We start from the raw sequence: 27,160 nt of genomic DNA, 5'->3' as shown, positions 1-27,160 counted from the left end.
GGATGATGTTAGATGAGTCTAGTTGATAGGTATTCGACTAGCCGGACTGTTCCCCGGACTCCACGTGTAGGGATTTGTACAATGCTTGAACAAGGCTATTGAACTTGACATTGGTGTCCGTCTTTATTCCTTTATCCAACATATCATACAGAAACAGGTATTATCCAGGCTAAAAAAACAGCTGGTGCCTGAGCAGAGGGTAAAGGCCGCTAGCAGTGACTAACAATGACTAAATAGCTAGTAGCTAATTAGCTGGCTAGCTTCTGATGAAAGTTTTGGCTATAAGGTTTAAAAAATATAGCGGATCTGTGTCACATTGAGTGAGGCGGGTTACCGGAATGTATATTTAATTTAAAAATGGAAAAAGAGATTGAAAAATAAATTGGAATATATACAAAAAATATGAAAAATACAAAAAGTAAACGAGAGGACAACAAACCACGTCTGCACTGCTACGCCATCTTATTTGTCTATGAAATGAACTGAACATTGGAGCTCTGACCACAAGCTCCTAAACCTCTTTGCCACTCCAACGATCTTAGGCAACCATTAAAGTCCTCATCAATCTTGTTACATATTCTGTTATTTTTTAGATATATGAACTCATCATACAACCTGTCCCCTACTGTCTGTCTGTCTGTCCTCTTTGCATTTGTTATTTTTCGTCTTTGAGGTTCCTCCTCCACAGTTCTCCATTCCTCCATACTGCCATACTCCATCTCCTCTATTGCTGCCTTACATTTGTAATTATTTGATGAAATATTTAAACAGTGGTTTTTAGTTGATCTGATACACAGATATTGTGAGACTTTTCTGTGTACAAAACATCTGAACAAATTCATTATTGTATAATTGATAGACTGAATAAAGTATTGGACACCATCTTGAATAAACAAGTGGTGTAGCCATATTCTCTGATACGTTTTGACCCCCCAAAAGTATTTCAACATTGCAGCAACCCCACTTCTATCTCGTAGGGTTGGCTCAATAGTGTACTGACATACAGACATACAGGAAATGACTTAAGATACGCACGCACCCACACGCATGTAAATTACCACTATTAAACCTCTGAGAAAGATGTAGACATAGATTTCCTACACGCAACTCCGAATAATTCCTTACACTGATGTCACACACAGCATAGATTTTTTTTAAAGGCCCCTGTATGTCCATCTGTATAGAGTGCAAGCCATAACGTGATCTCTGTTTGGAGGCTGAGGAAGCCACAAACAGGCCAGGCAAAGTGAAAGGCTTCACTCCTCACTATTTGTTGTCATCCAGCTATTATGTTATATCGCTCTATTTAGATTTTTCTGTCAGATCTACCAACTTCCCGCTTGAAGGTGATTGGCTTAAAACCACAGACAGAGAACAAAGAGGTGTCACTTGGAGACGCACATCAGACCAACGACTTGTCAGTGAAGAATCATACAGTAGATATTACCATTACAAGTCAGTTAGAAAGGTAATCATACAGTTAGTTAAGATGGATGACTATGTCACCCAACAGGTTCTTGAATTTAAAAATGTTGTTGAAGAAAACGAGAACAGACCAACAAGGAGAGTGAAGACTGAGACGCCATCGGTCAGTTAAGAACTATCACACACACACTGACAAAGACACTGACAAGTACTTACACAAACGCATGACACAAAAACACAGAACAATACGAATTCATAGCAAGTCCCAGTAAAATAAATATCATAATAAAAGATTTTACCCTACATTTTCATGTGCAAATAAATGTATGTTTTAACTGTATTCAGAGATATTAAAGGGGTAATCTGCTATTCAAACAAAGAAAGCAGACACCCCAACACTGATTTGGTTAAAAGCTGAGGAATGGGGCTGGACTCTGGGTGCAAAGACTGACCATTCATAAGATTAAAATTACATTTTAAAACATGGGCTCTATTCAATCTGTATTGCTGAAGCGTTACAGATTGCACGGTAAGAATTGTAAGATATTTTCCGATTGAGCCGACATATGCAGAGTTAACCGTCTCCGCTAATATGAAAACATTGCCTTTAAATTTCAATCACGCTGTAATGCTGAACTTCCGCGATGACATGGGAATAGAGCCCCATGTTTTGAGGCTATAAAGCTTTTGTTTACAATTACACTGTTTACGAACAATAGAGTAAAACATTTGCATATTTTGGGTTCTGATACGACAGTTGAACTAAGCTCATAAGCTCAAGCTTCACGAATCGATGGGTGCTGTATATTAAAACGTTTTAAAAAATATGTCGCAATAGCAGATTTCCCCTTTAATATAATGATGTGCTTTTCACATGTCATATCGATACATTAATTCCCACTAAAACCGCTGTGAGAAACAATCCTCTTGTAGCTGATTATGTCACACCCCCACCCTCTTGTACACGTGTGCGTGTATGCATGTGTGTTCTCACATCACTGTGTATCTATCTCCTCAGGACCTAAGGGTTCAGGGAGAAGACTCTACAGGACGGTTGCTGTGAGCTTTGGGATTCTAATATATTCTGTCGTCTTTTAGCAGACTCTCTAGACCAGTTTTCACCAACCAAGGTCACTTTCTGACTCAAAATGCAAGTCGAGATCTCAAATCACAATCAAATGAAATTGTATTGGTCGCATAGACATATTTAGCAGATGTTGTTGCGGGTGTAGCGAAACGCTTGTTTTCCTTGCTCCAACAGTGCAGTAATATCTAACAATACGCATGAATCTAAAAAGTGTTAAATCAAAACATAGTTTACATATGAGATTCTTCAATGTAGCCACCCTTTGCCTTGAAGATAGCTTCGTACACTCTTGGCATTCTCTCAACCAATTTCATGACTAATGCTTTTCCAACCGTCTTGAAGGAGTTCCCACATATACTAAGCACTTGTTGCTTTTCGTTCACTCTGTGGTCCAACTCATCCCAAACTATCTCAATTGGGTTGATGTCAGGTGATTGTGGAGGCCAGGTCATCTGATGCAGCACTCCACTCTCCTTGTTCAAGTAGCCCTTACACAGCCTGGAGGTGTGTTTTGGGTTATTGTCCTGTTGAAAAACAAATGATAGTCCCACTAAGCGCAAACCAGATGGGATGGCGTATTGCTGCAGAATGCTGTGGTAGCCATGCTGGTTAAGTGTGCCATGAATTCTAAATAATAAATCCCAGCCAAGCACCCCCACACCATCACTCCTCCATGCTTCGTGTGGGAGATAATCCGTTCACCTACTCTGCATCTCACAAAGACACGGCGGTTGGAACCAAAAATCTCAAATTTGGATTCATCAGACAAAAGGACAGATTTCCACCAGTCTAATGTCCATTACTCGTGTTTCTTGGCCCAAGCACGTCTCCTCTTATTATTGGTGTCCATTAGTAGTTGTTCCTTTGCAGCGATTCGACCACGAAGGCCTGATTCACGCTGTCTGAAGTTGATGTTGAGATGTGTCTGTTACTTGAACTCTGAAGTATTTATTTGGGCTGCAATTTCTGTGGCTGGTAACTCTAATTAACTTTTATCCTCTGCAGCAGTGGTAACTCTGGGTCTTCCTTTCCTGTGGCAGTCCTTATGAGAGCCAGTTTCATCATAGCGTTTGATGGTTTTTGCGACTGCACTTGAAGAAACTTTAAAAGTTATTGAAATTTACCTTATTGACTGACATTCATGTCTTAAAGTAATGATGGACTGTCGTTTCTCTTTGCTTATTTGAGCTGTTCTTGCCATAATATGGACTTGGTCTTTTACCAAATAGGGCTATCTTCTGTATAGCACCCCTACCTTGTCACACCACAACTGATTGGCTCAAACACATTAAGAAGGAAAGAAATTCCACAAATTTACTGTTAACAAGGCACTCCTGTTAACCTCTTTGGATTAGGGGCAATATTTTGACGTCTGGATGAAAAGTGTGGCTCTCCACCAGTAACCTCCCGCTCCGCCTGCCCTGCCGGAAACTGAGCCCCCAGTTTGTGGTGCCATTCATGTGGTGCCATTCCAGTCATCTGGAGGGTCAATGATGTAACATACTGATTACAGCTTCCCACTAACTACCGGATCTCACCCTCTTTTCACGTTTCACTCCTCAGGCCGGTGGTTCCTGGTCCCCTGGCTGATGTCGTCCCCCACGACACCCCTCCACATCCCCTGGAGATTGAGGGAAACCCTGCCTTTGCTGTCAGATACCTCCTGGACTCCCGACTGGGAGGGGTATGAGGAGCAGTTTGGTTCTGGTGGACAAGATTCTAGATCCCAACGTCATCTGAGATTTCTGAGATACCTTGTCAGCTCTGGGATTCGATCCAGCAACCTTTGCGGTTACTGGCCCAACACTCTAACCGCTAGACTACCTGCCGCCTATGGTCTTTGTGGTTGAATCTGCATTTGAAATTCACTCCTCGATTGAGAATGAGTCCATGTGATATGTTACTCCTCAACTTATTTAGGCATGCCATAACAATGGGAATGAATGCGTATTGACTCAATATCATTTTAGCTGTAAAATGTGTATTAATAAAACAAATCTAAGGAGGTATTGTGTATAGATCAGTGACACAATCTAAGTTGAGTCCATTTCAATTCAGGCTGTGACACATCAAAATGTGGAAAGGTTAAGGGGTGAATACTTTCTGAAAGCACTGTAGCTAGAGACCAAGACCAAGACTTCCTCAATGCTATTGACCAGATTTAATATTTCTGACCTTTAAAATGTTAAGACACCCTTTTACTGAAGGAAATATACATGCATGCAAATATACTCTGAGGGTGTCTCAGGGGTGTGGGATATGCAAAGAATATATATTATTTTTCTTGTGGCAGAAGTGACCTAAAAACGATGCAGCTCTCAGTATACAATGCCATGAAGTGATATTATATTGTGGTATCACAGTTTATGCTCATATTAGCACTCACATATGTTGTTGATGCACCTACAGTATCTGGCTGTGACCCAACCCAGGAGCCTCCAGCTGTATCTCACATCTCATGTAGACCACAATACCTAAGAAGCAGTTTTATTTATTTGGTTCAACCTTATTGCTAGACAACTGTCGTTCTAACCAACATCTGTTTTACAATGGGAATTGCTCACATCCGGGATGACGGGTGCAAAGTCCTCATAAAAATAACTTTTTGTTTGTATAACCATCCCTCATTCCAAGTAACACGACAATACCCTGTGGTCATGTGGAATAAAGGATGGTTTGATTTGATATTAACAGCAAACAGTTTTGACCTGTAACTACATTTTAATTTCTTTGTCAAATGCCCTTTTTTTGGTCTTTGTCCTTTAGTAAATTATTGTATTATCTTTCTAAGTTGCGTGCACATACGTTCCTCCATTCATTGCCCAAATGGGATTCCTATCTCCTCTTTTCTCTATCTCTGGCTTGTTGTCACATAATGTACTGTTGTTATGACAAGCACAAACTAGCTGTTTTTTTACAAAAATGTTTTATTACTGAAATCGTAAGGTAAATTACACTGTTTTTCAGTGCTAAATATATTGGCTATATATTTCAACTGCAAATGGCAGGTGCTGATGACTAAAAACATTAAAGCAGGAAAAAAAAAGACATTCTAATTTAGCTAGCTAGCTAACAATCTTATCACATCATTAATGAAGCATATGGTCGAAATGATAGTTTTTCACCAAGTAACTAAATAAGCACACTAACAAAATAGGTCCAGACAGTAACAGTGTTATTATTCTATGAAGGATGAGTCCAGTGTTGACTTCAGCACCAGTCCAGTGTTTGCACATAAACTCAGCAACAACAAAAAACGTCCTCTTGCTGTCAACTGCGTTTATATTCAGCAAACTTAACATGTGTAAATAGTTGTATGAACATAACCCGATTCAGCACCTGAGACATAAACTGAACAAGTTCCACAGACATGTGACTAACAGAAATGGAATAATGTGTCCCTGAACAAAGTGGGGGTCAAAATCAAAAGTAACAGTCAGTCTCTGGTGTGGCCACCAGCTGCATTAAGTACTGCAGTGCATCTCCTCCTCATGGACTGCACCAGATTTGCCAGTTCTTGCTGTGAGATGTTACCCCCTCTTCCACCAAGGCACGTGCAAGTTCCCAGAAATTTCTTGGGGGCAATGGCCCTAGCCCTCAACCTCCAATCCAACAGGTCCCAGACGCGCTCAATGGGATTGAGATCCGGGCTCTTCGCTGGCCATGGCAGAACACTGACATTCCTGTCTTGCAGGAAATCACACACGGATTGAGCAGTATGGCTGATGGCATTGTCATGCTGGAGGGTCATGTCAGGATGAGCCAGCAAGAAGCATTGAGATTGCCTGCAATGACAACAAGCTCAGCCCGATGATGCTGTGACACACCGCCCCAGACCATGATGGACCCTCCACCTCCAAATCGTTCCCGCTCCAGAGTACAGGCCTCGGTGTGTTAGAGGTTCATCTAGGGGTCATGATAGGGGCTGTACCAAATGTTTGATGTATTATAATAATTTATTATGCTTATGTTGTATTAATAGAAGGGGGGGGGGGGTTATAAGACCCCGCCCTCCTTACATGTATAGGGTCCTAGACTACAGATTAACAATATGTATTCATTATAGAGGTTTAGTATTGTTCCACAGTTGTTTTCTGGTCTCTTTTCTCTCATAAAGAGACCCCTCTGAGAAATGTGTGACTGTGAAGATAGAACTCTGTAGGGGAGTGTAAGAGCTTAGTCAGACATTCCACTATAAATCAACGTGAATATTTACTGCTAAGCTTTTAGATAGCTATATAAACAAGAGGTTTAGTGTAGAGTAAGCATGGTTTAGGTCTCATAAGTAAAAGATAATGACATAGGCAGTGACTTCACTAGGGCTGGACATCAGGTTTAATAAAATAACATGGAACCTTTTCTTTGATGCAGAACTTACTCGGAAACATGTATTATGTTCCTGTTGTCAACTTCTGTCTGCAATTGCATTAATCAAGGTTTTTGAATGATTTAGTTAAAGATATTGTCATAATGCTAATTTCACAGACGAGCCAATGAACGAACCCCAACAGGTGTAACGCTCATTCCTTCGACGATAAATGCAAATCCGACCATCACCCCGGGTGAGACAAAATCATGACTCGTCAGTGAAGAGCACATTTTGACAGTCCTGTCTGGTCCAGCGACGGTGGGTTTGTGCCCATAGGCGACGTTGTTGCCGGTGATGTCTGGTGAGGACCTGCCTTACAACAGGCCTACAAACCCTCAGTCCAGCCTCTCTCAGCCTATTGCGGACAGTCTGAGCACTGATGGAGGGATTGTGCATTCCTGGTGTATCTCGGGAGCTGTTGTTGACATCCTGTACCTGTCCCGCAGGTGTGATGTTCGGATGTACCGATCCTGTGCAGGTGTTGTTAAGCGTGATCTGCCACTGCGAGGACGATCAGCTGTCTGTCCTGTCTCCCTGTAGCGCTGTCTTACATGCTGACCAGACCGGACACGTCGCGTGCGCAAGCGTCACAAAATAAATTTAGAAATCTATGTTATTCAATTATTACACCCACACTGCTCGCGCGCCAACGAGCGTCTGCGACGCCAAGGGCTAAAATAAAACTCATTCCTATTTCTGACGCAGATCGCGCTGTAAGTCCTGCCTCTCCCATCTCCTCATTGTTAACAGCAACAGCAAGCTAGCTAAATAGGACAAATGAACGTTAGCTAGCAGGTGCAAGCTAACTAGCTAAATTGCCATACATGTTTAATGCTTTTCGACCTGTCCCCAAATGAATGTCATTGGTTCAGAGTTTGTTTGGTGTGGGTGGGCAAAATAAATGTATGCACGATAGTGCACGATGGCGCACGCACGCAGCCGGTTTGGGTTCAGTGTTAGGCGTCTCACAGTACAGCCCTGGCTACATCTGCAGTCCTCATGTGTCCTTGAAGCATGCCTAAGGCATTTTCATGCAGATGAGCAGGGACCCTGGGCATCTTTCGTTTGGTGTTTTACGGAGTCAGTAGAAAGGCCTCTTTAGTGTCCAAAGTTTTCATAACTGTGACCTTAATTGCCTACCGTTTGTAAGCTGTTAGTGTCTTAACGACCGTTCCACAGGTGCATGTTCATTAATTTCTTATGGTTCATTGAATAAGCATGGGAAACAGTGTTTAAACCCTTTACAATGAAGATATGTGAAGTTATTTGGATTTTTACGAATTATCTTTGAAAGACAGGGTCCTGAAAAATGTAGCACAGATTGCTTGCTAGCTAGCTGCTAGGCTAACTACCTTGCTGACAATATAGAGTCTAACAATGCTGAACAAATATTTTAACGCAATATGTAAAGTGTTGGTCACTTGTTTCATGAGTTGAAAAAAATAATCCCAGAAATTGGTTTATTTCTCTCAAATTTGTTGCACACATTTGTTTACATCTGGTTAGTGAGTATTCTCTTTTGCCAAGATAATCCATCCACCTGATAGGTGTGGCACATCAATAAGCTGAATAAACAACATGATCATTACACAGGTGCACCTTGTGCTGGGGACATTGAAAGACCACTCTAAAATGTGCAGTTTTGTCACAAAAGTTTTGAGGGAGTGTGCAATTTGCATGCCGACTGCATGAATATACACCAGATGGGTTGCAAGATAATTGAATGTTAATTTCTCTACCATGAGTCACCTCCAATGTCATTTTTGAGAATTTGGCAGTACGTCCAGCAGGCCTCACAACCGAAGACCACATATATGGTGTCGTGTGGGCGAGCGGTTTGTTTATGTCCACACTGTGATCAGAGTGCCCCATGGTGGCGGTGGGGTTATGTATTGGGCAGACATAAGCATTGGACAATAAATATAATTGCATTTTGGTCGTGCCATTCATCCGACACCATCACCTCATGTTTTAACATGATAGTGCACGGCCTCATGTCGCAAGGATCTGTACTCAATTCTTTGAAGCTGAAAATGTTCTAGTTCTTCCTTGGCCTGCATACCCACCAAACCTGTCACCCATTGAGCATGTTTGAGATGCTCTTGATCTACGTGTATGAAAGTGTTTTCCAGTTCCTGCCATTATTGTTCCTGCAACATTGCACAGCCATTGAAGAGGAGTGGAACAAAGTTTCACAGACCACAATTTCTGATCCACACCCCTCTTTTTAAGGTAGCTGTGACCAAGAGATGCATATCTGTATTCCCAGTCATGTGAAACCTATAGATTAGGGCCTAATGAATCTTTGAAATTGTTCCATTTTGCTTTATTGGTGGTATATACATATAATAGCGGTGCTTTATTGTTGGAATAAAGACCAATACAATATTTCTGTGGAAGGCTAATATCGGTTGTTGATGTCGGTCAACCAATTTATCGATCGTGCTCTAATTCTGTTGAGTGTTTAATTATATTGACTAAACCGGTGTACAAGGATCATCAAAAAGAAGACATTGCTCCAGCAATGTATCGAATGCCAGGTCATTGCGTTCTGCCAGGGTATGGAGTCCCTCCATAAGACATTGCAGTAACTCCTTGTGTCTTCCATTGGTGGCTCCTTGCAGGGAGACAGCATTATAGAGCTGCTGTCTGTGCTGGGTCAGTCATGGCCAGTTCGTACTGTCAAAACTCAGGATAAGACCCAGATGCAGACAGCTAGAGTCACAGATGTTTATTGACCAAGACAGGTCAAAGGCAGGCAGAGGTCCGTAAACCAGGGCAGAGTCAATAAGGTACAGAACAGCAGGCAGGCTCAGGGTCAGGACAGGCAGAGCTTCATAATCAGGTCAGTCAAGCAGGTACAAACAGCAGGCAGTCTCGGGGTCAAGGCAGGCAGAATGGTCAGAACTGGGGAAACTTGGAAACTTGAGAAAGCATGGTAACAGACAAACAGAGAACACAGGTATAAATACACTGTGGATAATGAGGAAGATGGGTGACGCCTGGAGGGGGTGAAAACAAGCACAAAGACAGGTGAAACAGATCCAGGTGTGACAAGAGAGAAATTATGAAACCAGTAATATGGCCAGTGGCATGTATTCATGGATGCCAAGGCTTCCCCAAAAAATGTACTAAGTAATATAAAAATATATCATAAGAATTGTTCTCTTTTGTCTCTTTGTGTTTAATAACTTACCTTCAATTTACAAGAGGCTGAATGTCTCTCACAGGAGAAAACATCCAAGAAAGCGAAATAGCACCCCTCTCTCTCTTTACTTGTAGGCAATCTATCTGATGCTGTCTGGTCCAAATGAGTATGACAATGTTTCCGTCCGTAGGGGGAAGCCAGCGAGCATTTGGCCTCCCATAATAAAAAAAAGTATAAAAAATGTGCCAATCATCATGGGGCAAAACTGGGCGAGCTCAACTGTGAATGGTCCTGGCGCCCCCAAAAAAAGTGACAAAGGAGGCCAGCTTGGATTTTTGCATCCCCTCCCATTAAATCCCATTGAAAGCATACGTCATTGACTGAAAAACTTGAATTGTTGCATGTTGATGTGTTGTTGTCCTCTGATGGCTAGCTAGCTACCTAGCTAAAATTGGGCCTTTCCTAAATTAGCCATGGTTGGAGATATGGATTTGGACTTCTGGTTTTACTTAATTCTCCGTACTAGCCAATGATTGTAATGGTGATTCTGATCCAACCATTAATTCATACATTGTTGTGCCCCTGGCCTGAGAGGATGGAAATTCAATATGTAGCGAGATGTAGAAGGCTAATGTTAACTAGCTAACGTTGCCCAAGAATGGAAGTTAGGCTAGCGCGCAAGCATTTTAGCCAGGTATCCGAGGACAACAAAAATTTTAAGTGAGTACTGTATGACTGTATTGTCTTCCCCAGTGATTTTACCCACGCACCGCTACTGCATATGGCAGCAAATGGAGGCATGTCAACATATCAACTTTCCCCAAAGTAAAGTTTATAAATTGCTGTGCCATTATGCAGAAGTTCAATTGTACAGCCTTTTAACTTGCAGGGATGGGCATTCTCAAAGGTATTAATTATAGGCTACCGCAACTTTCTATGTTTCCTATTTTTATCATATTAAACATTAGCCATTATCGGTATCGACCGTCATAAGGCCTAATAACAACACATATTCAACTGTTAACTTACTGTTAGTTCCCTTTAGTTGGTATAGCCTACATTATCATTCCATTGTTTTGTTCACCTTCATTTGCTTCCCTTGTAAAGGCTGTCACAGCCATGTGGTTGTTGCTGTGAATCATTAGTAACAGTTGATAATATTCAGAAAAAGACATTTAGGCTAATTAAATCGTTATGGAGCAGAGCGCAGATCAAGCCATAGCAGTTTGAACTCAACGCATGGCGTCATATTTGGATGTGTCATCACAGAGTTCCATGGTTATTGCAGGAAATAGAGGAGGATATAGCCTACTATTGTACACTATTCTCCCTATTATAATTCTATGTACACTAATCTTCCAACATTACCGTGGGTTAAATAACTGAATATGGCAATTTTCAGAATGAATCAAACCACTGTATTTTTGATTCATCAATATATTCGAAGCATAAAAGCATCTAAACCAGTTTTGTGTTGTGTTGAATTTAAACTAATATTGAAACTGAGATTAATATGAATATATTTCATCTTTCTTTCATTGATTCCAATTTTCTGAGTCTGTTAGTCTGTCAAAAAAATCATGATTAAAGATACACTGTATGGGATGGCTTAAGATTAATGTTCTAAAATCACTGTTTAATAAAAATCCTGTTTAATGAAAATCTGTTGGCCAGCAAGTGGGAGTGTTTTCAGTAAGTAGTAAGTAGTTAGCATAGTGCGACATGTGACAGCGGGATGATACAGGGAGACCCCCAAAAACTTTGGGGTACCAGGCAGGCTCGCCAATTCCAATTCACTATGGATATCCCCTCATCCTCTTCCTCTACACTCTTAAAAAAGTGTTCCAAAAGTTTTTTGGGGCTGTCCCTATAGGAGAAACCTTTTTGGTTCCAGGTAGAACCGTTTTTAGTTCCATGTAGAGAAATGTTGGGTTTGATGTAAAACCCTCTGTGGTTTTACCCAAGAACCCAAAAAGGTATTATGGAAACCGCCGAAGAACCCTTTTAGGTTCTAGATAACATATTTTTTTTCAAAGAGTGTATATCATACTCTATCTCCTCCTCTTTCTTCTCTTCAGTGTTAACTGGACTGATTGGTAATATCAGACAGTGTGTGTCATGGTCAGAGATGAAGCACAAAGACAAGTGGGTGAGCTCTGCCTCCCATGGTGTGGATGCAGATACACAGAGGTCTTTTCACTGCACTGGTCACTGCAGCTCCAGGGTGTATTTCACCCCCATTAATACACCTTAATCTAAATGTTAGAAAGCTTGCCTTCCACGATAATGCATTTCAAATGTTAAAAGAGTTACACCCTGACTAGACTGCTGTCAGAGTCGTGTGTATAGGTGGCAGGGAAGTCAGGCGCAGGAGAGTCAAACAGAGTGTAAATGGAGTCTTTTAATAAATGCCCACTTAACATGCTCCAAACACTAATATGTACATACATAAATAAACATGGGTACGAGGACCCGTCACGCACCTATACAACCATAAAACAACACTGACATAAAACAATCTCTGACAAAGACATGAGGGGAAACAGAGGGTTAAATACACAACAGGTAATGAATGGGATTGAAACCAGTTGTGTGGGAAGACAAGACAAAACCAATGGAAAATGGCCCGAATCCTGGAGCGGGCCAGCCACCACCGGCCTGAGGAGAGACACATGGAACGAGTGGTTAATATGGTAATTAGCGGGCAGTTGTAACCTATAACATACCTCGTTCACTCTCCTCAGGACTTTAAACGGCCCCACAAACCGCGGACCCAGCTTCCGGCAGAGCAGGCGGAGGGGCAGGTTTCGGGTTGAGAGCCAGACCCTGTCCCCTGGTGCGAACACTGGGGCCTCACTGCGGCGACGGTCTGCGCCAATTTTCTGGCGCCTTATGGCATGCTGAAGGTGGACGTGGGCTGCCTCCCAGGTTTCCTCAGCACGCCGAAACCAATTGTCCACCGCAGGAGCCTCGGTCTGACTCTGATGCCAAGGAGCCAGAACCGGCTGATACCCCAATACACATTGAAAGGGAGTAAGGTTAGTGGAGGAGTGATGTAGCGAGTTCTGGGCCATCTCGAACTTCTTCCACTCCTCTGGACGGTCCTGGCAATAAGACTGCAGAAACCTACCCACATCCTGGTTAACTCTCTCCACCTGCCCATTACTCTCGGTGTGAAAACCTGAGGTAAGACTAACCGAGACCCCCGACGTTCCATGAACACCTTCCAGACCCTTGATGTGAACTGGGGACCCCGATCAGACACTATATCCTCAGGCACAACATAGTGCCGGAAAACGTGTGTAAACAGGGCCTCTGCAGTTTGTAAGGCCGTAGGGAGACCGGGCAAAGGGAGGAGACGACAGGACTTCAAAAACCGATCCACAACGACCAGGATCGTGGTGTAACCCTGTGAAGGTGGAAGATCAGTCAAAAAAATCCACCGACAGGTAAGACCACGGCCGTTGTGGAACGGGTAAAGGTTGTAGCTTACCTCTGGGCAGGTGTCTAGGAGCCTTGCACTGGGCGCACACTGAGCAGGAGGAAACATACATCCTCACGTCTTTAGCTAAAGTGGGCCACCAGTACCTCCCATTAAGACAACGCATCGTCTGACCTATCCCAGGATGACCAGAGGAGGGTGACGTGTGAGCCCAATAGATCAATCGGTCGCGGACAGCAGACGGAATGTACAGACGACCAGCTGGACACTCAGGGGGAGAGGGCTCTGCACGTGACGCCCGCTCAATGTCCGTGTCCAGTTCCCACACTACTGGCGCCACCAAACACGAAGCTGGGAGTATGGGAATGGGATCCATGGACCGCTTCTCTGTGTCATACAGCCGAGACAATGCGTCTTCCTTAACGTTCTGGGAGCCTGGTCTGTAAGAAAGAGTAAACACTAAACGAGTGAAAAACATGGCCCACCTTGCCTGGCGAGGATTCAGTCTTTTCGTCTCCCGGATGTACTCCAGATTGCGGTGGTCAGTCCAGATGAGAAAATGGTGTTTAGCCCCCTCAAGCCAATGCCTCCACGCCTTCAAGGCTTTTACGACAGCTAACAGCTCCCGGTCCCCCACATCATAGTTTCGCTCCACCGGGCTGAGCTTCTTCGAAAAGAAAGCACAGGGGCGATGCTCCAGTGGCGCACCCGAACGCTGAGAGAGCACTGCTCCTATCCCAGCTTCGGATGCGTCCACCTCCACTCTGAAAGGCAAAGAGGGATCTGGATGAGCCAACACAGGTACCGAGGTAAACAGGTCTTCAGGTGCCCAAAAGCCCTGTTCGCCTCAGCAGTGAGGTAATGGGAGCAGCAACCTGACCAAAACCCTGGATAAACCTCCGGTAGTAATTGGCAAACCCTAAAAAACGCTACACCTCCTTTACTGTGGTTGGAGTCGGCCAATTACGCAAGGCTGCAATACGGTCTCTCTCCATTTCCACTCCTCATGTGGAAATCCGATGCCCTAGGAAGGAGATGTATTGTTGGAAGAACAAGCATTTCTCAGCCTTGACATATAGATCATGCTCCAACAGGCGACCAAGCACCCTGCGCACCAGGGACACATGCTTGGCGCGTGTAGGGGAGTATATCAGGATATCATCGATATACACCACTACACTCTGCCCGTGCAGGTCCCTGAAGATCTCCTGCAAACTCCTGCCTCAGATGATAGAGGCGCTCACCCGCGGGTGAACTCCTCAAAATGGTCCAACGCCGCATCCTCCTCTCTACACAAAGCACTGGCCCACTCCAGGGCTTTCCCGGTGAGGCATGAGATGAGGGCGCAACTCTTCTCACGGTCCGATGGTACTGGGGAGACCGTGGCCAGATACAAGTTCAGTTTAAGGAGAAAACCCTGGCAGCCGGCAGTATCTCCTTTGTATCCCGTGGGTAGGGATAAATGGATCTTGTTAGGTTCAGGAGGAGAAAAAGCGTTCAAGGGTGGAGGTGCTGGAGAAACTCCCTGTCTCTCCCAGCGGTTCAGACTGTCAATCTCCTCCGCTTGTTCCATGACGCGTTCCTCCACCTCCATGAGCGAAGTGTCTTGTCCTGCTGACTTCATATTTTTGGTCAGAGATTCTGTCAGAGTCGTGTGTATAGGTGGCAGGGAAGTCAGGCGCAGGAGTCAAATGGAGTGTGAAGGGAGTCTTTTAATAAGTGCCCACTTAACATGCTCCAAACACTAATATGTACATGCATAAATAAACATGGGTACAAGGACCCGTCGCGCACCTATACAACAATAAAACAACATTGACATAAAACACTCTCTGACAAAGACATGAGGGGAAACAGAGGGTTAAATACACAACAGGTAATGAATGGGATTGAAACCAGTTGTGTGGGAAGACAAGACAAAACCAATGGAAAATGAAAAATGCATCAATGATGGCTAGAAGACCGGTGACGTCGACCGCCGAGCACCGCCCGAACAAGGAGAGGCAACGACTTCGGTAGAAGTCGTAACAACCGCTCACGTCGCGTGCACGAGCATTACAAAATACATTTTGAAATCTATATTATTCAATTATTGCACCCACGCTGCTCGCGGCGGGTCAACGAGTGTCTGCGTTGCCAAGGGCTAAAATAGAAGTCAGTTCTATTTGTGACAATGATTGCGCTGCAAGTCCTGCCTCTCCCATCTCCTCATTGGTTAATAGAAGCAGATACCCACATGGCATCTCCTCATTGGTTATACCCACGTGAGTGAATGAAAGACGAACTGTGTTGTCGGTCGTCGTGGTAATACTATGAAAGTTTAGATACCAATTACCATATAAATTCAAACAAGAAAAAGCTTGGAAGGAGAGATGACTAGAAACGATTCGCTTGACCGCGTTATGTGTGGATTAATTGTCGGAGTAGAGGACCTTGTGCATTTCAGGTAAAATAACAACTCAATGTTTATATTCCTGGACAAATTAGCTAGCAACAGCAAGCTAGCTAAATAGGAAAAAATAGCTAGCAAGTGCAAGCTAGCTAGCTAAATTGCCATAAATGTTTAAGGCTTTTCGACCTGTCCCCAAATTAATATAATTGGTTCAGAGTTTGTTTTGATATTTTAACCTGTGTGTCGTGATCGTGTTTGGTGTGGGGGACAAAATCAATTTGCGCACGATGGCTCACGGTGGCACACACGCACGCGCCCAGTTGTTATTAGAAGTGTCACATAGTCTTTATCTCTGATGTCCCTTGTACAGTGCATTCGGAAAGTATTCAGACCCTTGACTTTTTCACATTTTGTTACGTTACAGCCTTATTCTAAAATGGATTAAGTAAAAAAATGTTCCTCATCAATCTACACACAATAACCCATAATGACAAAGCGAAAACAGGTTAAGATTTTTTTGCAAATTTATAAAAAATATAAAATAATTACCTTATTTACATAAGTATTCAGACCCTTTACTATGAGAAATTGAGCTCAGGTGTATCTTTTTTCCCATTGATCATCCTTGAGATGTTTCTACAACTTGATTGGAGTCCACCTGTGGTAAATTCAATTGATTTGACATAATTTGGAAAGGCACACACCTGCCTATATAAGGTCCCACAGTTTACAGTGCATGTTAGAGCAAAAGCCAAATGAAGAGGTCGAAGGAATTGTCTTTAGAGCCCAGAGACAGGATTGTGTCGAGGCACATATCTGGGAACGGGTACCAAAAAAATTATGCAGCATTGAAGGTCCCCAAGAACACAGTTGCCTCCATCATTCTTAAATGGAAGAAGATTGGAACCACCAAGACTCTTACTAGAGCTGGCCGCCAGGCCAAACTGAGAAATTGGGGGAGAAGGGCCTTGGTCAGGGAGGTGACCAAGAACCCAATGGTCACTCTGAAAGAGCTCCAGAGTTCCTCAGTGGAGATGAGAGAACCTTCCAGAAGGACAACCATCTCTGCAGAACTCCACAAATAAGGACTTCATGGTAGAGTGGCCAGACGAAAGACACTACTCAGTAAAAGTCACATGACAGTCCACTTGGAGTTTCCCAAAATGGACCTTAAGACTCTCAGACCATGAGAAACAAGATTTTCTGGCCAGATGAAACCAAGATTGTACTCTTTGGCCTGAATGCCAATCGTCACATCTGGAGAAAACCTGGCACCATCCCTACGGTGAAGCATGGCGGTGGAAGCATCATGCTGTGGGGATGTTTTTCAGCGGCAGGGACTGGGAGACCTGTCAGGATCGAGGGAAAGGTTAACGGAGCAAAGTACAGAGAGATCCTTGATGAAAACCTGCTCCAGAGGGCTCAGGACCTCAGACTGGGGTGAGGGTCCAACAGGACAATGACCCTAGGCACACAGCCAAGACAACACAGAAGTGGCTTTGGGACAAGTCTCTGAATGTTGTTGAGTGGCACAGCTGGAGCCCGGACTTGAACCCGATCTAACATCACTGGAGAGACCTGAAAATGGCTGTGCAACAAAGCTCTCCATCCAAGCTTGAGAGGATCTGCAGAGAAGAATGGGAGAAACTCCCCAAATACAGTTGTGCCAAGCTTGTAGCGTCATACCCAAGAAGACTCGAATCTGTAATCACTGCCAAAGGTGCTTCAAAGAAGTACTGAGTAAAGGGTCTGAATTCTTATGTAAATGTGATATTTAAAAAATATATATTACAAATATGCAAACATTTAAAAAGTGTTTGCTTTGTCATTATGGGGTATTGTGCGTAGATTGATGAGGGGGAAAAACTATGTAATCCATTTTAGAATAAGGCTGTAACGTAACAAAATGTGGAAAAAGTCAAGGGGTCTTTATACTTTCCAAATGTACTGTTTGTGGTAAAGGGCTGCTTGACTTTCCCTGTTTTTGCTCTCTTGCAGGCATGCACACGCACGCACGCACACAGACACACACACACACACAACACACACACACACACACACACACACACACACAACACACACACTCACACACACACACACACACACACACACACACACACACACACACACACACACACACACACACACACACACACACACACACACACACACACACACACACACACACACACACACACACACACACACACAACCCTCCAGACCCTGTGGGAATGGCAGTGTGGTGTCCTTGCATGGGCGGTGTTTATAGGATGTTATCTGTCTCAGTGCCTGCACCTCAGACTACATATACATCCCAACACTAGGAGGCTGGTGCTCAGAGGCACAGTTGGACTGTTGGATAACTGGACTGCACCCCCCTGGATGCTTTATTGGACTATCAGAGGTGAGTTTCTTCCTCTTTTCTTTATCGTGCTCCATTTTGTTTAACTATCTGGGCAGTTTGAATTTGCATCAAGGGTGTCAACTTTTATTTACCCAGATTTTCTATTCTTTGATGAACTGATCTTGTTTGAGAAGTATAGGGTACATCTGAGACCTATATGAAAACATGAGGAACTGATATTGAAAGATCCAATAAGACAAAACACCTCTTGTAGGTTACAAAAATAATTTTTGGCTAGCCTTTTTCCTTCTCTTAATTGTACCCTTTGATTATGATTCTCAGAGTCAACTGTTTTTGTTTTACAGGTGAAGACTTCACATATCCCAAACCAGGACAATTTCTCAGTAAGTTAAAAAAAAGAAGTTTTATTATTCAGTTAAATGTTGTGATGACTAACAAGTGAATTCTACTAAATAAAGCATATTATTTCATGGCATATAAACCTGGTAAACACCTCACAGCTCTCACAAAACGAATACACACCAAACCAGTTATCATTTTAAAAGATAAGGATACAAATGCTTTCATTAGAAACAACAACACTATTAATGACAATTTGAAAAGCTTCTATAAAAATCTATATAAATCAGAATTAAACAACAATTGGACAGATCCTAAAGCCTTAGACTCAACAACACTGAAACAACTATCAGCAGACAAAAAAATAATCACTAAGAATAGAAATACAGTATCTGATGAATTTGCTTTATAAAGGGGCAGAAGACAGGGATGTCCTCTCTCCATACTCCTGTTGGCACTGGCAATTTAACCACTTGCAGAAATAATTACACAGGACCTAAACATAACAGGTTTGGTAAACATGAATATAAACTAAGCTCATTTGCTGATGAACTCCTGATAGTCTACATAGGGACACTCGAAGTCAATCTTCAATGAATCATTGTTTATGAACAGCATGCTGCAGTGGTGGTCAAAGTCAAACTTAGATGCCTAAAGTACCAGTCTGAATTGAGCTCCTTTTGGGGCAGTCCCGTTAGATCTCTTTTATACTGGTTACAGACACATTACATAGTCATAGTGCATAGGGTTGGTTCCGGCATGTGTCTGGCACTGTCTCCAATTTTACCTTATAGAACATATTCTGGGCGTTTTGCCAGATAGCACTAAGGAAGGAGGGGGTCATGTCGCGCCCCCCCCCCCCCCCCCCCCCCCCCGCCTAAACATTTTCAAGGCTGTCTCTGAACATTACTAAAAAATGGAGTCAATAAGTATTAAATTATTTTGTTGTGGCAAGCCTAAAGAAGTTAAAGAGTAAAACTCTGCTTGAAAAGGTCCCATAATACATTACATGGTCTCACTGTGTGCAATAATATTTATTTGTATTAATTTATCATTATTATATTTTTTCACCCCTTCTCCCCAATGTTGTGATATCCATTTGGTAGTTAGTCTTGTCCCATTGCTGCAACTCCCGTATGGACTCGGTAGAGGTGAAGGTCGAAAGCCGTGCCGCACTGCTTTTTGACACAATGCTCGCTTAACCCAGCCTCAGCAATGTGTCGGAGGAAACACCGTACACCTGGCGACCATGTCAGCGTGCATTGCGCCCGGCCCACCACAGGAGTCACTAGAGTGTGGGACAAGGACAACCCGTCCGGCCAAACCCTCCCCTAACCCGGACAACGCTGGGCCAATTGTGCGCCGCCTCATGGGTTTTCCGGTTGCGGCCGGCTGCGACACAGCCTGCAATAATAGTGATTTAACATGATTTTTTAATGACTACCTCTATACACCAAACATACAATTATCAGTAAGGTCCTTCAATCTAGCAGGGAATTTCAACCACAGATTCAACTACAAAGACCAGGCAAGTTTTCCAATGCCTCGCAAAGAAGGGCACCTATTGGTATTTTATTTTATTAAGATCCCCATTAGCCAACGACAATAGCGAAAGCTAGTCTTAAAAGACGCCTCACAAGTCCTCAACTGGCAGCTTCCTTAAATAGTACCCACAAAACACCAGTCTCAACGTCAACAGTGAAGAGGCAACTCTGGGATGCTGGCCTTCTAGGCAGAGTTCCTCTGTCCAGTGTCTGTGTTCTTTTGCCCAACTTAATATTGTATTTTTATTGGCCAGTCTAAGGTGGCTTTTTCTTTGCAACTCTGCCTAGAAGGCCAGCATCCCGGAGTCGCCTCTTCCCTGTTGACGTTAAGACAGGTATTTTGAGGGTACTATTTTAATGAAGATGCCAGTTGAGGACTTGTGAGGCATCGGTTTCTCAAACTAGACAATCTAATGTACTTGTCCTCTTGCTCAGTTTTACACCAGGGCCTCCCACTCCTCTTTCTACTCTGGTTAGAGCCAGTTTGCGCTATTCTGTGAATGGAGTAGCAATCAGCACAACCGTTTCAGCTGTGATAACATAATTGAAAAAGGGTTTTCTAAGGTTCCGGACTTTGGACCGTCGCAGGAGTTTCCGGGCTGTGGACCGTCGCAGGAGGTTTCGGACTGTGAACCTTCGCCGGAAGCTCTGGACTGTGAACCGTCGCCGGAAGCTCTGGACTGGGGACCATAGCCGGAAGCTCTGAACTGGGGACTGTCGCCGGAAGCTCTGGACTGGGGACCCTCGCCAAAAGCTCTGGACTGGGGACCGTTGCCGGAAGCTCTGGACTGGGGACCGTCGCCGGAAGCCTGGCGCGTGGAGCCGGCACAGGTGGCACTGGACTGGTGACATGCACTTGAGGGCGAGTGCGAGGTGCAGGCAAAGGACATACCGGACTGGACAGGCGCACTGGTGGCCTAGTGCGTGGAGCCAGTACAGGTGGCACAGGACTGGTGACACGCACTTTGGGGCGAGTGCGAGGAGCAGGCACAGGACGTAGCGGACTGGGAAAGCCCACTGGAGGCCTGGTGCGTGGAGCCGACACAGGTGGTACCAGACTGGTAAAACACACTTCAGGGCAAGTGCGAGGAGGAGACACAGGATGTACCGGACTGGGTGGGCGCACTGGAGGCTTAGTGCGTGGAGCCGGCACAGGTGGTACCGGACTGGTAACACACACTTCAGGGCAAGTGCGAGGAGGAGACACAGGACGTACCGGACTGGGAAGGCGCACTGGAGACCAGAAGGGTGGAGCCAGCCCAAGTTGCACCAGACTGCTAACCGGATCCCCTGGTCGGATGTTGAGCAGAACACACTTGCACAACATCTCTCTCATTTCTCTCTCTCCTCACCTCCCCAATGCCTCACAGACAGTCTCTGGCACTTCAGGGCGAGAGCAGGAAGCAGGCACAGAACGTACCGGACTGGAGACACGCACTTCAGGGAGAGTGCGAGGAGGAGACACAGGACATACCGGACTGAGGAGGCGCACTGGAGGCCAGATACGTGGAGCCGGCCCAGGTTTCACCGGACAGATGACACACTCCTCCAAACGCCTGCGTTGCCGCATACTCCTAGCCAGCTCCATTCTCCGATATCCCTACTCACTCTGTTCCATCGAATCCCAGGCGGGCTCTGTTACTCTCCTTGGGTCGACCGACCACCTCTCTATCTCCTCCCAGGTGGTCTCTGACTCTTCCCTCTGCTCAGCCGCCAGCTCCATGTGCCCCCTCCCCCCCAAAATTTGGGGGTTTCTGTGGCGTCGTCGCTGTCCCACCATGCTCCTTGGCGACTCCCACCAAGGAAGGGACTCGTGTCCTCTCATGTCCTCCCAAGTACAAAACTTCCTTACCTCCTTTTCATGCTGCTTGGTCCTTTGTTGGTGGGATATTCTGTCACGTTCGTGAGGAGAGACCGACCAAGGCGCAGCGGATGTTGAGTTCCACATAATTATTATAAAGTGAAACTTAGCAAAAACAAAAACAATAAATTATTAAATTAACAACGAAACTTTACTACGTGGTGCACATACACAAAACACAAAATAATATCCCACAAACACAGGTGGGAAAAATGCTACCTAAATATGATCCCCAATGAGAGACAACGGTTATCAGCTGCCTCTAATTGGGAATCATACAAATCACTAACATAGAAAAATAAACTGGAACACCACATAGAATAATAAACTAGAATACCCCCAGTCACGCCCTGACCTACTACACCATAGAGAAACAAGGGCTCTCTATGGTCAGGGCGTGACAGTGTATGTTGACTATGCAAACTATTTGGAATTTTCAATACATTGTTTCTTATAAAAACAAGAAGTGATGCAGTCAGTCTTCCCTCAACTCTTAGCCAAGAGAGACTGGCATGCATAGTATTGATATTAGCCCTCTGATTACAATGAAGAGGAAAACGTTCCACTCTGTTCTGGGCCAGGTGCAGCTTAACTAGGTCCTTTATTAAAGTGACCAGTTTCAGGAAATTAGGCGTATGTCGTGGTTCACTACTTCGCAGGAGAACAGTTATGTAAAAAATTAAATAATCAAAATGTGTTTTTTGGACATATGAACTTTAATGTGCCATAATAACAAACTTGTATGCCATCTGTAAATACAAATAAAATTGTTAAATTACGAGCCTAGTTGGTTTAGCCAAAGCAAAAGCAGGCAACCTTCCTGCTAGCCATGTTTGGCTGAGATAATGAGTGGGCTGGACATGCCGAGAGATGAGTTTGGATTGGTCTGTCATATAGCAGGTTTCTGTCTATTTGAGCTGGACAGTATATATTTTTATTTAAATTGTACCATGTATTAAAACTGCATAAGTGTTGCTCTCCACTTTCTGGAGGACTGACTTTTGAAATCAGTGGAATTTGAGTATGATAGCTTCCGGATTACATCTTCAAACTAAGGGCAACCATGGCATCCGATAGGAGATGCGTCCAACCATGAATGATGTATAAGTTACGGGTAAGATAGTCTGGCTAGCTACATTATCCGATATTACATGTTTCTAATTTTGACAGAAATAGCCATTTACTTGGCTAGCTATAGCCTAATGTTAGCTAGCTAACATTGAACCTGGTTGGTTAGCTATCTACAGATTCATGCAGGTTAGTAACGTCATGAGTTGTGATTATGGTTCATTGTTTACCTATCTAGCTAATTAATGTTAGCTGGCTGGCTCGCTAGCTAACGTTACGTGTATGACCTTATTATTTGTACCTCAGAGCTATTTTCTTAGCTAGCTACATGTCTTAACAAAGGACTCCATTATGCAAGTAACCATTTCGGGTGCGGTCGTGAATTCAGTCTGGCCATCTACTCCGATTTCAGAGCACTCTCATCTGAGTGTGCCAGAGAGCGCAGAATAACTGATGAATTTACAAAAGGTCAACACAAGTTGAATATAGCTGGTGTCAGCAAACCAGTAAACCCATCGGTCCGAGTGTCCGCTGTGCGCTCTGAAAGCGAAACGCTCTGAATTTATGACTGGACAATCTGAAAGCACATTTGCAGTCATCAACGCTCTGGATAACATAACAACCTAACCAGCTCCGCTAGGGAGAGTAATGTTTAGTGAGCTGTTCTCTCTCACTTAGATGTCTGGAAGTAGATAGCAAGTTAGCCTGGGTGCTTGACTGCTGTTGTTAGTACATTCGGATCAACCCTTAAAGAGATGGGTGGGGCTAAAGCTTAAGAGGGTGTGAACGTTGCTGAATGGGTGTAGACAAAGATGGGCTCACCATTAGTAGTACCAAAACTTCAAAGGCCATTTTCTCAAAAGTGAGTTTACAAGTTTCATCTTTCAAAGCAAAATGACTTTCCCATTGTTTCTCAACTGTAGTGTATGAAGTACCATTTTGTAGTTCTGAGTCTGTACTTTTATCCAATGTAAAAAAAACAATATCACATTTTGCAACATAAGACCGATTTGACCCTGCAGGGCTTGCTTTGTGGAGTGTTGTGTGGTGTCGAAAAACTATAACAATGAATATCCCTTTTAGCATGATGAGGTTATTAATTACACTATGGATGGTGTATCAATACACCCAGTCACTACAAAGATACAGGCGTTCTTCCTTACTCAGATGCCAGAGATGAAAGCAAACCACTCAGGGATTTCACCATGAGGCCAATGGTGACTTTACAACAGTTACAGAGTTTAATGGCTGTGATAAGAGAAACTGAGGATGGATCAACAACATTGTAGTTACTCCACAACACTAACCTAGTTGACAGAGTGAAAAGAAGGAAACCTGTACAGAATATAACTATTCCAAAACATGCATTTTGTAATACTGAAAAATAATTGACAAAGCAATTAACTTTTTGATCCTGAATACAAAGTGTCATATTTGGGGCAGATCCAACACAATACATCATGAAGTACCACTCATATTTTTAAGCATGGTGGTGGCTCTATCACTTTATAGGTATGGTTGTCATCGGCAAGGACTAGGGTTAAAAGAAATGGGTTACAGATAAGTACACATGCTAAATCCTAGAGGAAAACCCAGTTCAGTCTGCTTTCCAACAGACACTGGGATACAAGTTCACCTTTTAGCAGGTCAATAACCTAAAACGTAAGGCCAAATATACACTGGAGTTGCAATCCACATGTACAATCCACATGGGCAAAGCTCTTAGACTTACCCAGAAAGGCTCAGCTGTCATTAACTTTGTCATTATGGGGTATTGTGTGGAGATGGGTGAGAAAATAAAATACTTAATCCATTTTGAGTTCAGGGCGATGAATACTTTCTGAAAGCACTGTAGGTATGAGAAAGTATGATGTCATTCATGTTTGTTGAAATTGTTGAAGATTGGGCATTAAGTCGCAGCCAACGTTATGTCTAGTCCTGTGAAATGTTAAGCTGTCTAAAAAATCAAATAAATAATATCTACAAATAAAATCTACATTTTTATAAAATTTACAAAACACTTCTACAAATTCCAATGATTTAATGTATTCTTAAAGCTACAATATGTAACTTTTTAAGGTGACCAAATTCACATTGAAATGTGAGTTAAAGATCTTTCCCATTGAAAGCAAGTCTAAGAAGCGGTATATCTGTTATTTGTGTGCTATTTCTATGCTTCACGTTCTGAAGTTTCTTTTTTGCATCTTTTACTTCCAGTTTTGAACACCTGCTTCAAACAGCTGAATATATAATATTTTGGGTTATGGAAAATATATTTCACAGCGGTTTAGACAGTACAATTTTCTACACCAGGGGTGTCAAACTCATTCCATGGAGGGCCAGGTGTCTACAGGTGTTTGGTTTTAAAGTTTGTTCTTCTTTCTCTTTCAGACATTAACATATTTCAAGATTCTTTGAAGACCTAGTTGGACGTTAGTCTGTGACAGAGCCCTCAAAATTACCAGTATGGCAGAATTGCTCATGCAGAACAAGGACAAGATTGAGAAGGCGGTGGAGATCATGGGACAGGCCTCTGCGATCCTGGCAGCCACTGTGGGCCAGCTCCATCCCATCCTGGAGGCTGTATTCTTAGTATCCAATGTGATCTTCAGCAACCCAGAAGGAGAGGACGCCCGCTATCTGACTAAACAGTTCAGCATGGTCAACCAGAAACTGGAAGGCATCCAGGCTGAGAACAACCAAATCGCTGTGGAGCTAGAGAATATCACCATGAATAAGCAGAACTTTGACCGTGAGGCTAAAATTCTCAGCCAGCATGAGAAGTACCAGGACATTGTCAACGCCAAACCAGAGTCAAAAGAGAAGAAGATGGAGAAGTTCCTCAGCCATTATGAGAACACGGACGCAGACTTGAACCTGGACGCCCTCTACAATGATCTTACTGGGGACAATATCTCAGGTAAGCCCATGCTGGTTTCCACAGAACAATGGAGTAGAAAGGCAGTAGAAACGTTCTGTGCCAGGCTTAAGAAGCTCTTTGTGGCGGGCATCATTGCTGTCATTGGTTACGCCAGCCTCAAGAAAGGGTTTATGGTGGATGAGATAGTGAAGAAATGGCTGGAGCGTTGGGAAGATGTTGAGAACCGCGTGAAAGCAGTGTTGGATGATTACACTGTAAATTTACACAAAAGAGCCAAAAAGGATATGGACGACCAGCTTAAGGAGAAACCTGGCAGTGTTGAACTTGACTTCACTAAATCGATATTGAAAACCCTTAAAGAGAAATATTACTGGGTGAGCTGGTCTGTCAGGGTCTTCAATGACAAGGAGCGCCTTTTCTGTTTCAACTGGCTAGTTGGAAAGAAGTACCATGGCAGTGAGGGAGGAGCTAATTACTTTGAAGTGATGACCAAGAACAACATCAAAGTGATGATCTCTTTTAGTGTTCAGCCTAAGCCTATCAACGAGGTTCAGATCCAGCAAGAGATTGAGGGGCAGAAGCTGAAAAGGAACATGATGGATGTGGCTCAGGTCCTCAGCAGAAGTCTCCCCAACTACCAGGTGCATGCTGTCAGCTACTATAAGGAAGTGGTGGAGTCCAACAACTTCCAAAAGGATTGTTTCTACTATGGAAAACACCAAAACGTGCACCTATACATTCATGCTGTTTAGGCTTTTGTTTCACAGGGCAGTTATAATGAGAGTAGTTATAATGATTAAAACTACAAATAAAATCATTAAGTTTAGGTGTTTGTATTGATATCTAAAACATAGCTGATGGTTTAGCTGGTGATTGTGGGAAATGTACTCTCTTGTTTATTTGTTTTGTAGGTTTGTGTAGTTTGTGATAGTTTAAACTATCAGGATTTGTATCTGTATAAGAATGGATATGAGTCATTTTATGTCAGGCTGTGGGTATCTACTGAACAGTGACAAAGTATGAGAATGTGATACTTCCTTCTACCAAAGAGAATAGTAAAATACCTTATTTTACCTGCATTCCAGTATTTCATTATGACCATACTATAAATTAGCACACCAACCAGTGTAATAATGTGTACTGAGGACCTAATCAAGCTTATTTTGAAATTGCAGTTTATAGATCCACCACACTGTGCAGATCTAAAGCAAAGACTATTAAAAGAGCCTTAAAACATTA

The 27,160-nt window shown here is 43.4% G+C and overlaps 1 protein-coding gene across 2 annotated transcripts in view; it reads left to right on the top strand.

The window, feature by feature from the left end:
- The window catches only part of LOC110515020, a 98,282-nt gene extending 71,122 nt beyond the window's left edge, over positions 1 to 27,160 (top strand). Inside the window, exons 1-3 of one of the 2 annotated variants that reach the window (XM_021594088.2) lie at positions 18,167 to 18,267; positions 18,573 to 18,611; positions 25,432 to 27,160. In XM_021594088.2, coding sequence (XP_021449763.2) covers positions 25,507 to 26,673 — 1,167 coding nt within the window. In that variant the 5' untranslated portion in view covers positions 18,167 to 18,267; positions 18,573 to 18,611; positions 25,432 to 25,506 and the 3' untranslated portion in view covers positions 26,674 to 27,160. Of the gene's footprint in view, positions 1 to 18,166; positions 18,268 to 18,572; positions 18,612 to 25,431 lie in introns of those variants that run through there. The other variant, XM_036972935.1, reaches the window with a different exon arrangement.

Source organism: Oncorhynchus mykiss, chromosome 3 (genome assembly GCF_013265735.2).
Source record: "Oncorhynchus mykiss isolate Arlee chromosome 3, USDA_OmykA_1.1, whole genome shotgun sequence".
Taxonomy (NCBI): domain Eukaryota; kingdom Metazoa; phylum Chordata; class Actinopteri; order Salmoniformes; family Salmonidae; genus Oncorhynchus; species Oncorhynchus mykiss.
This window is presented reverse-complemented; position numbering and strand designations above follow the sequence as displayed.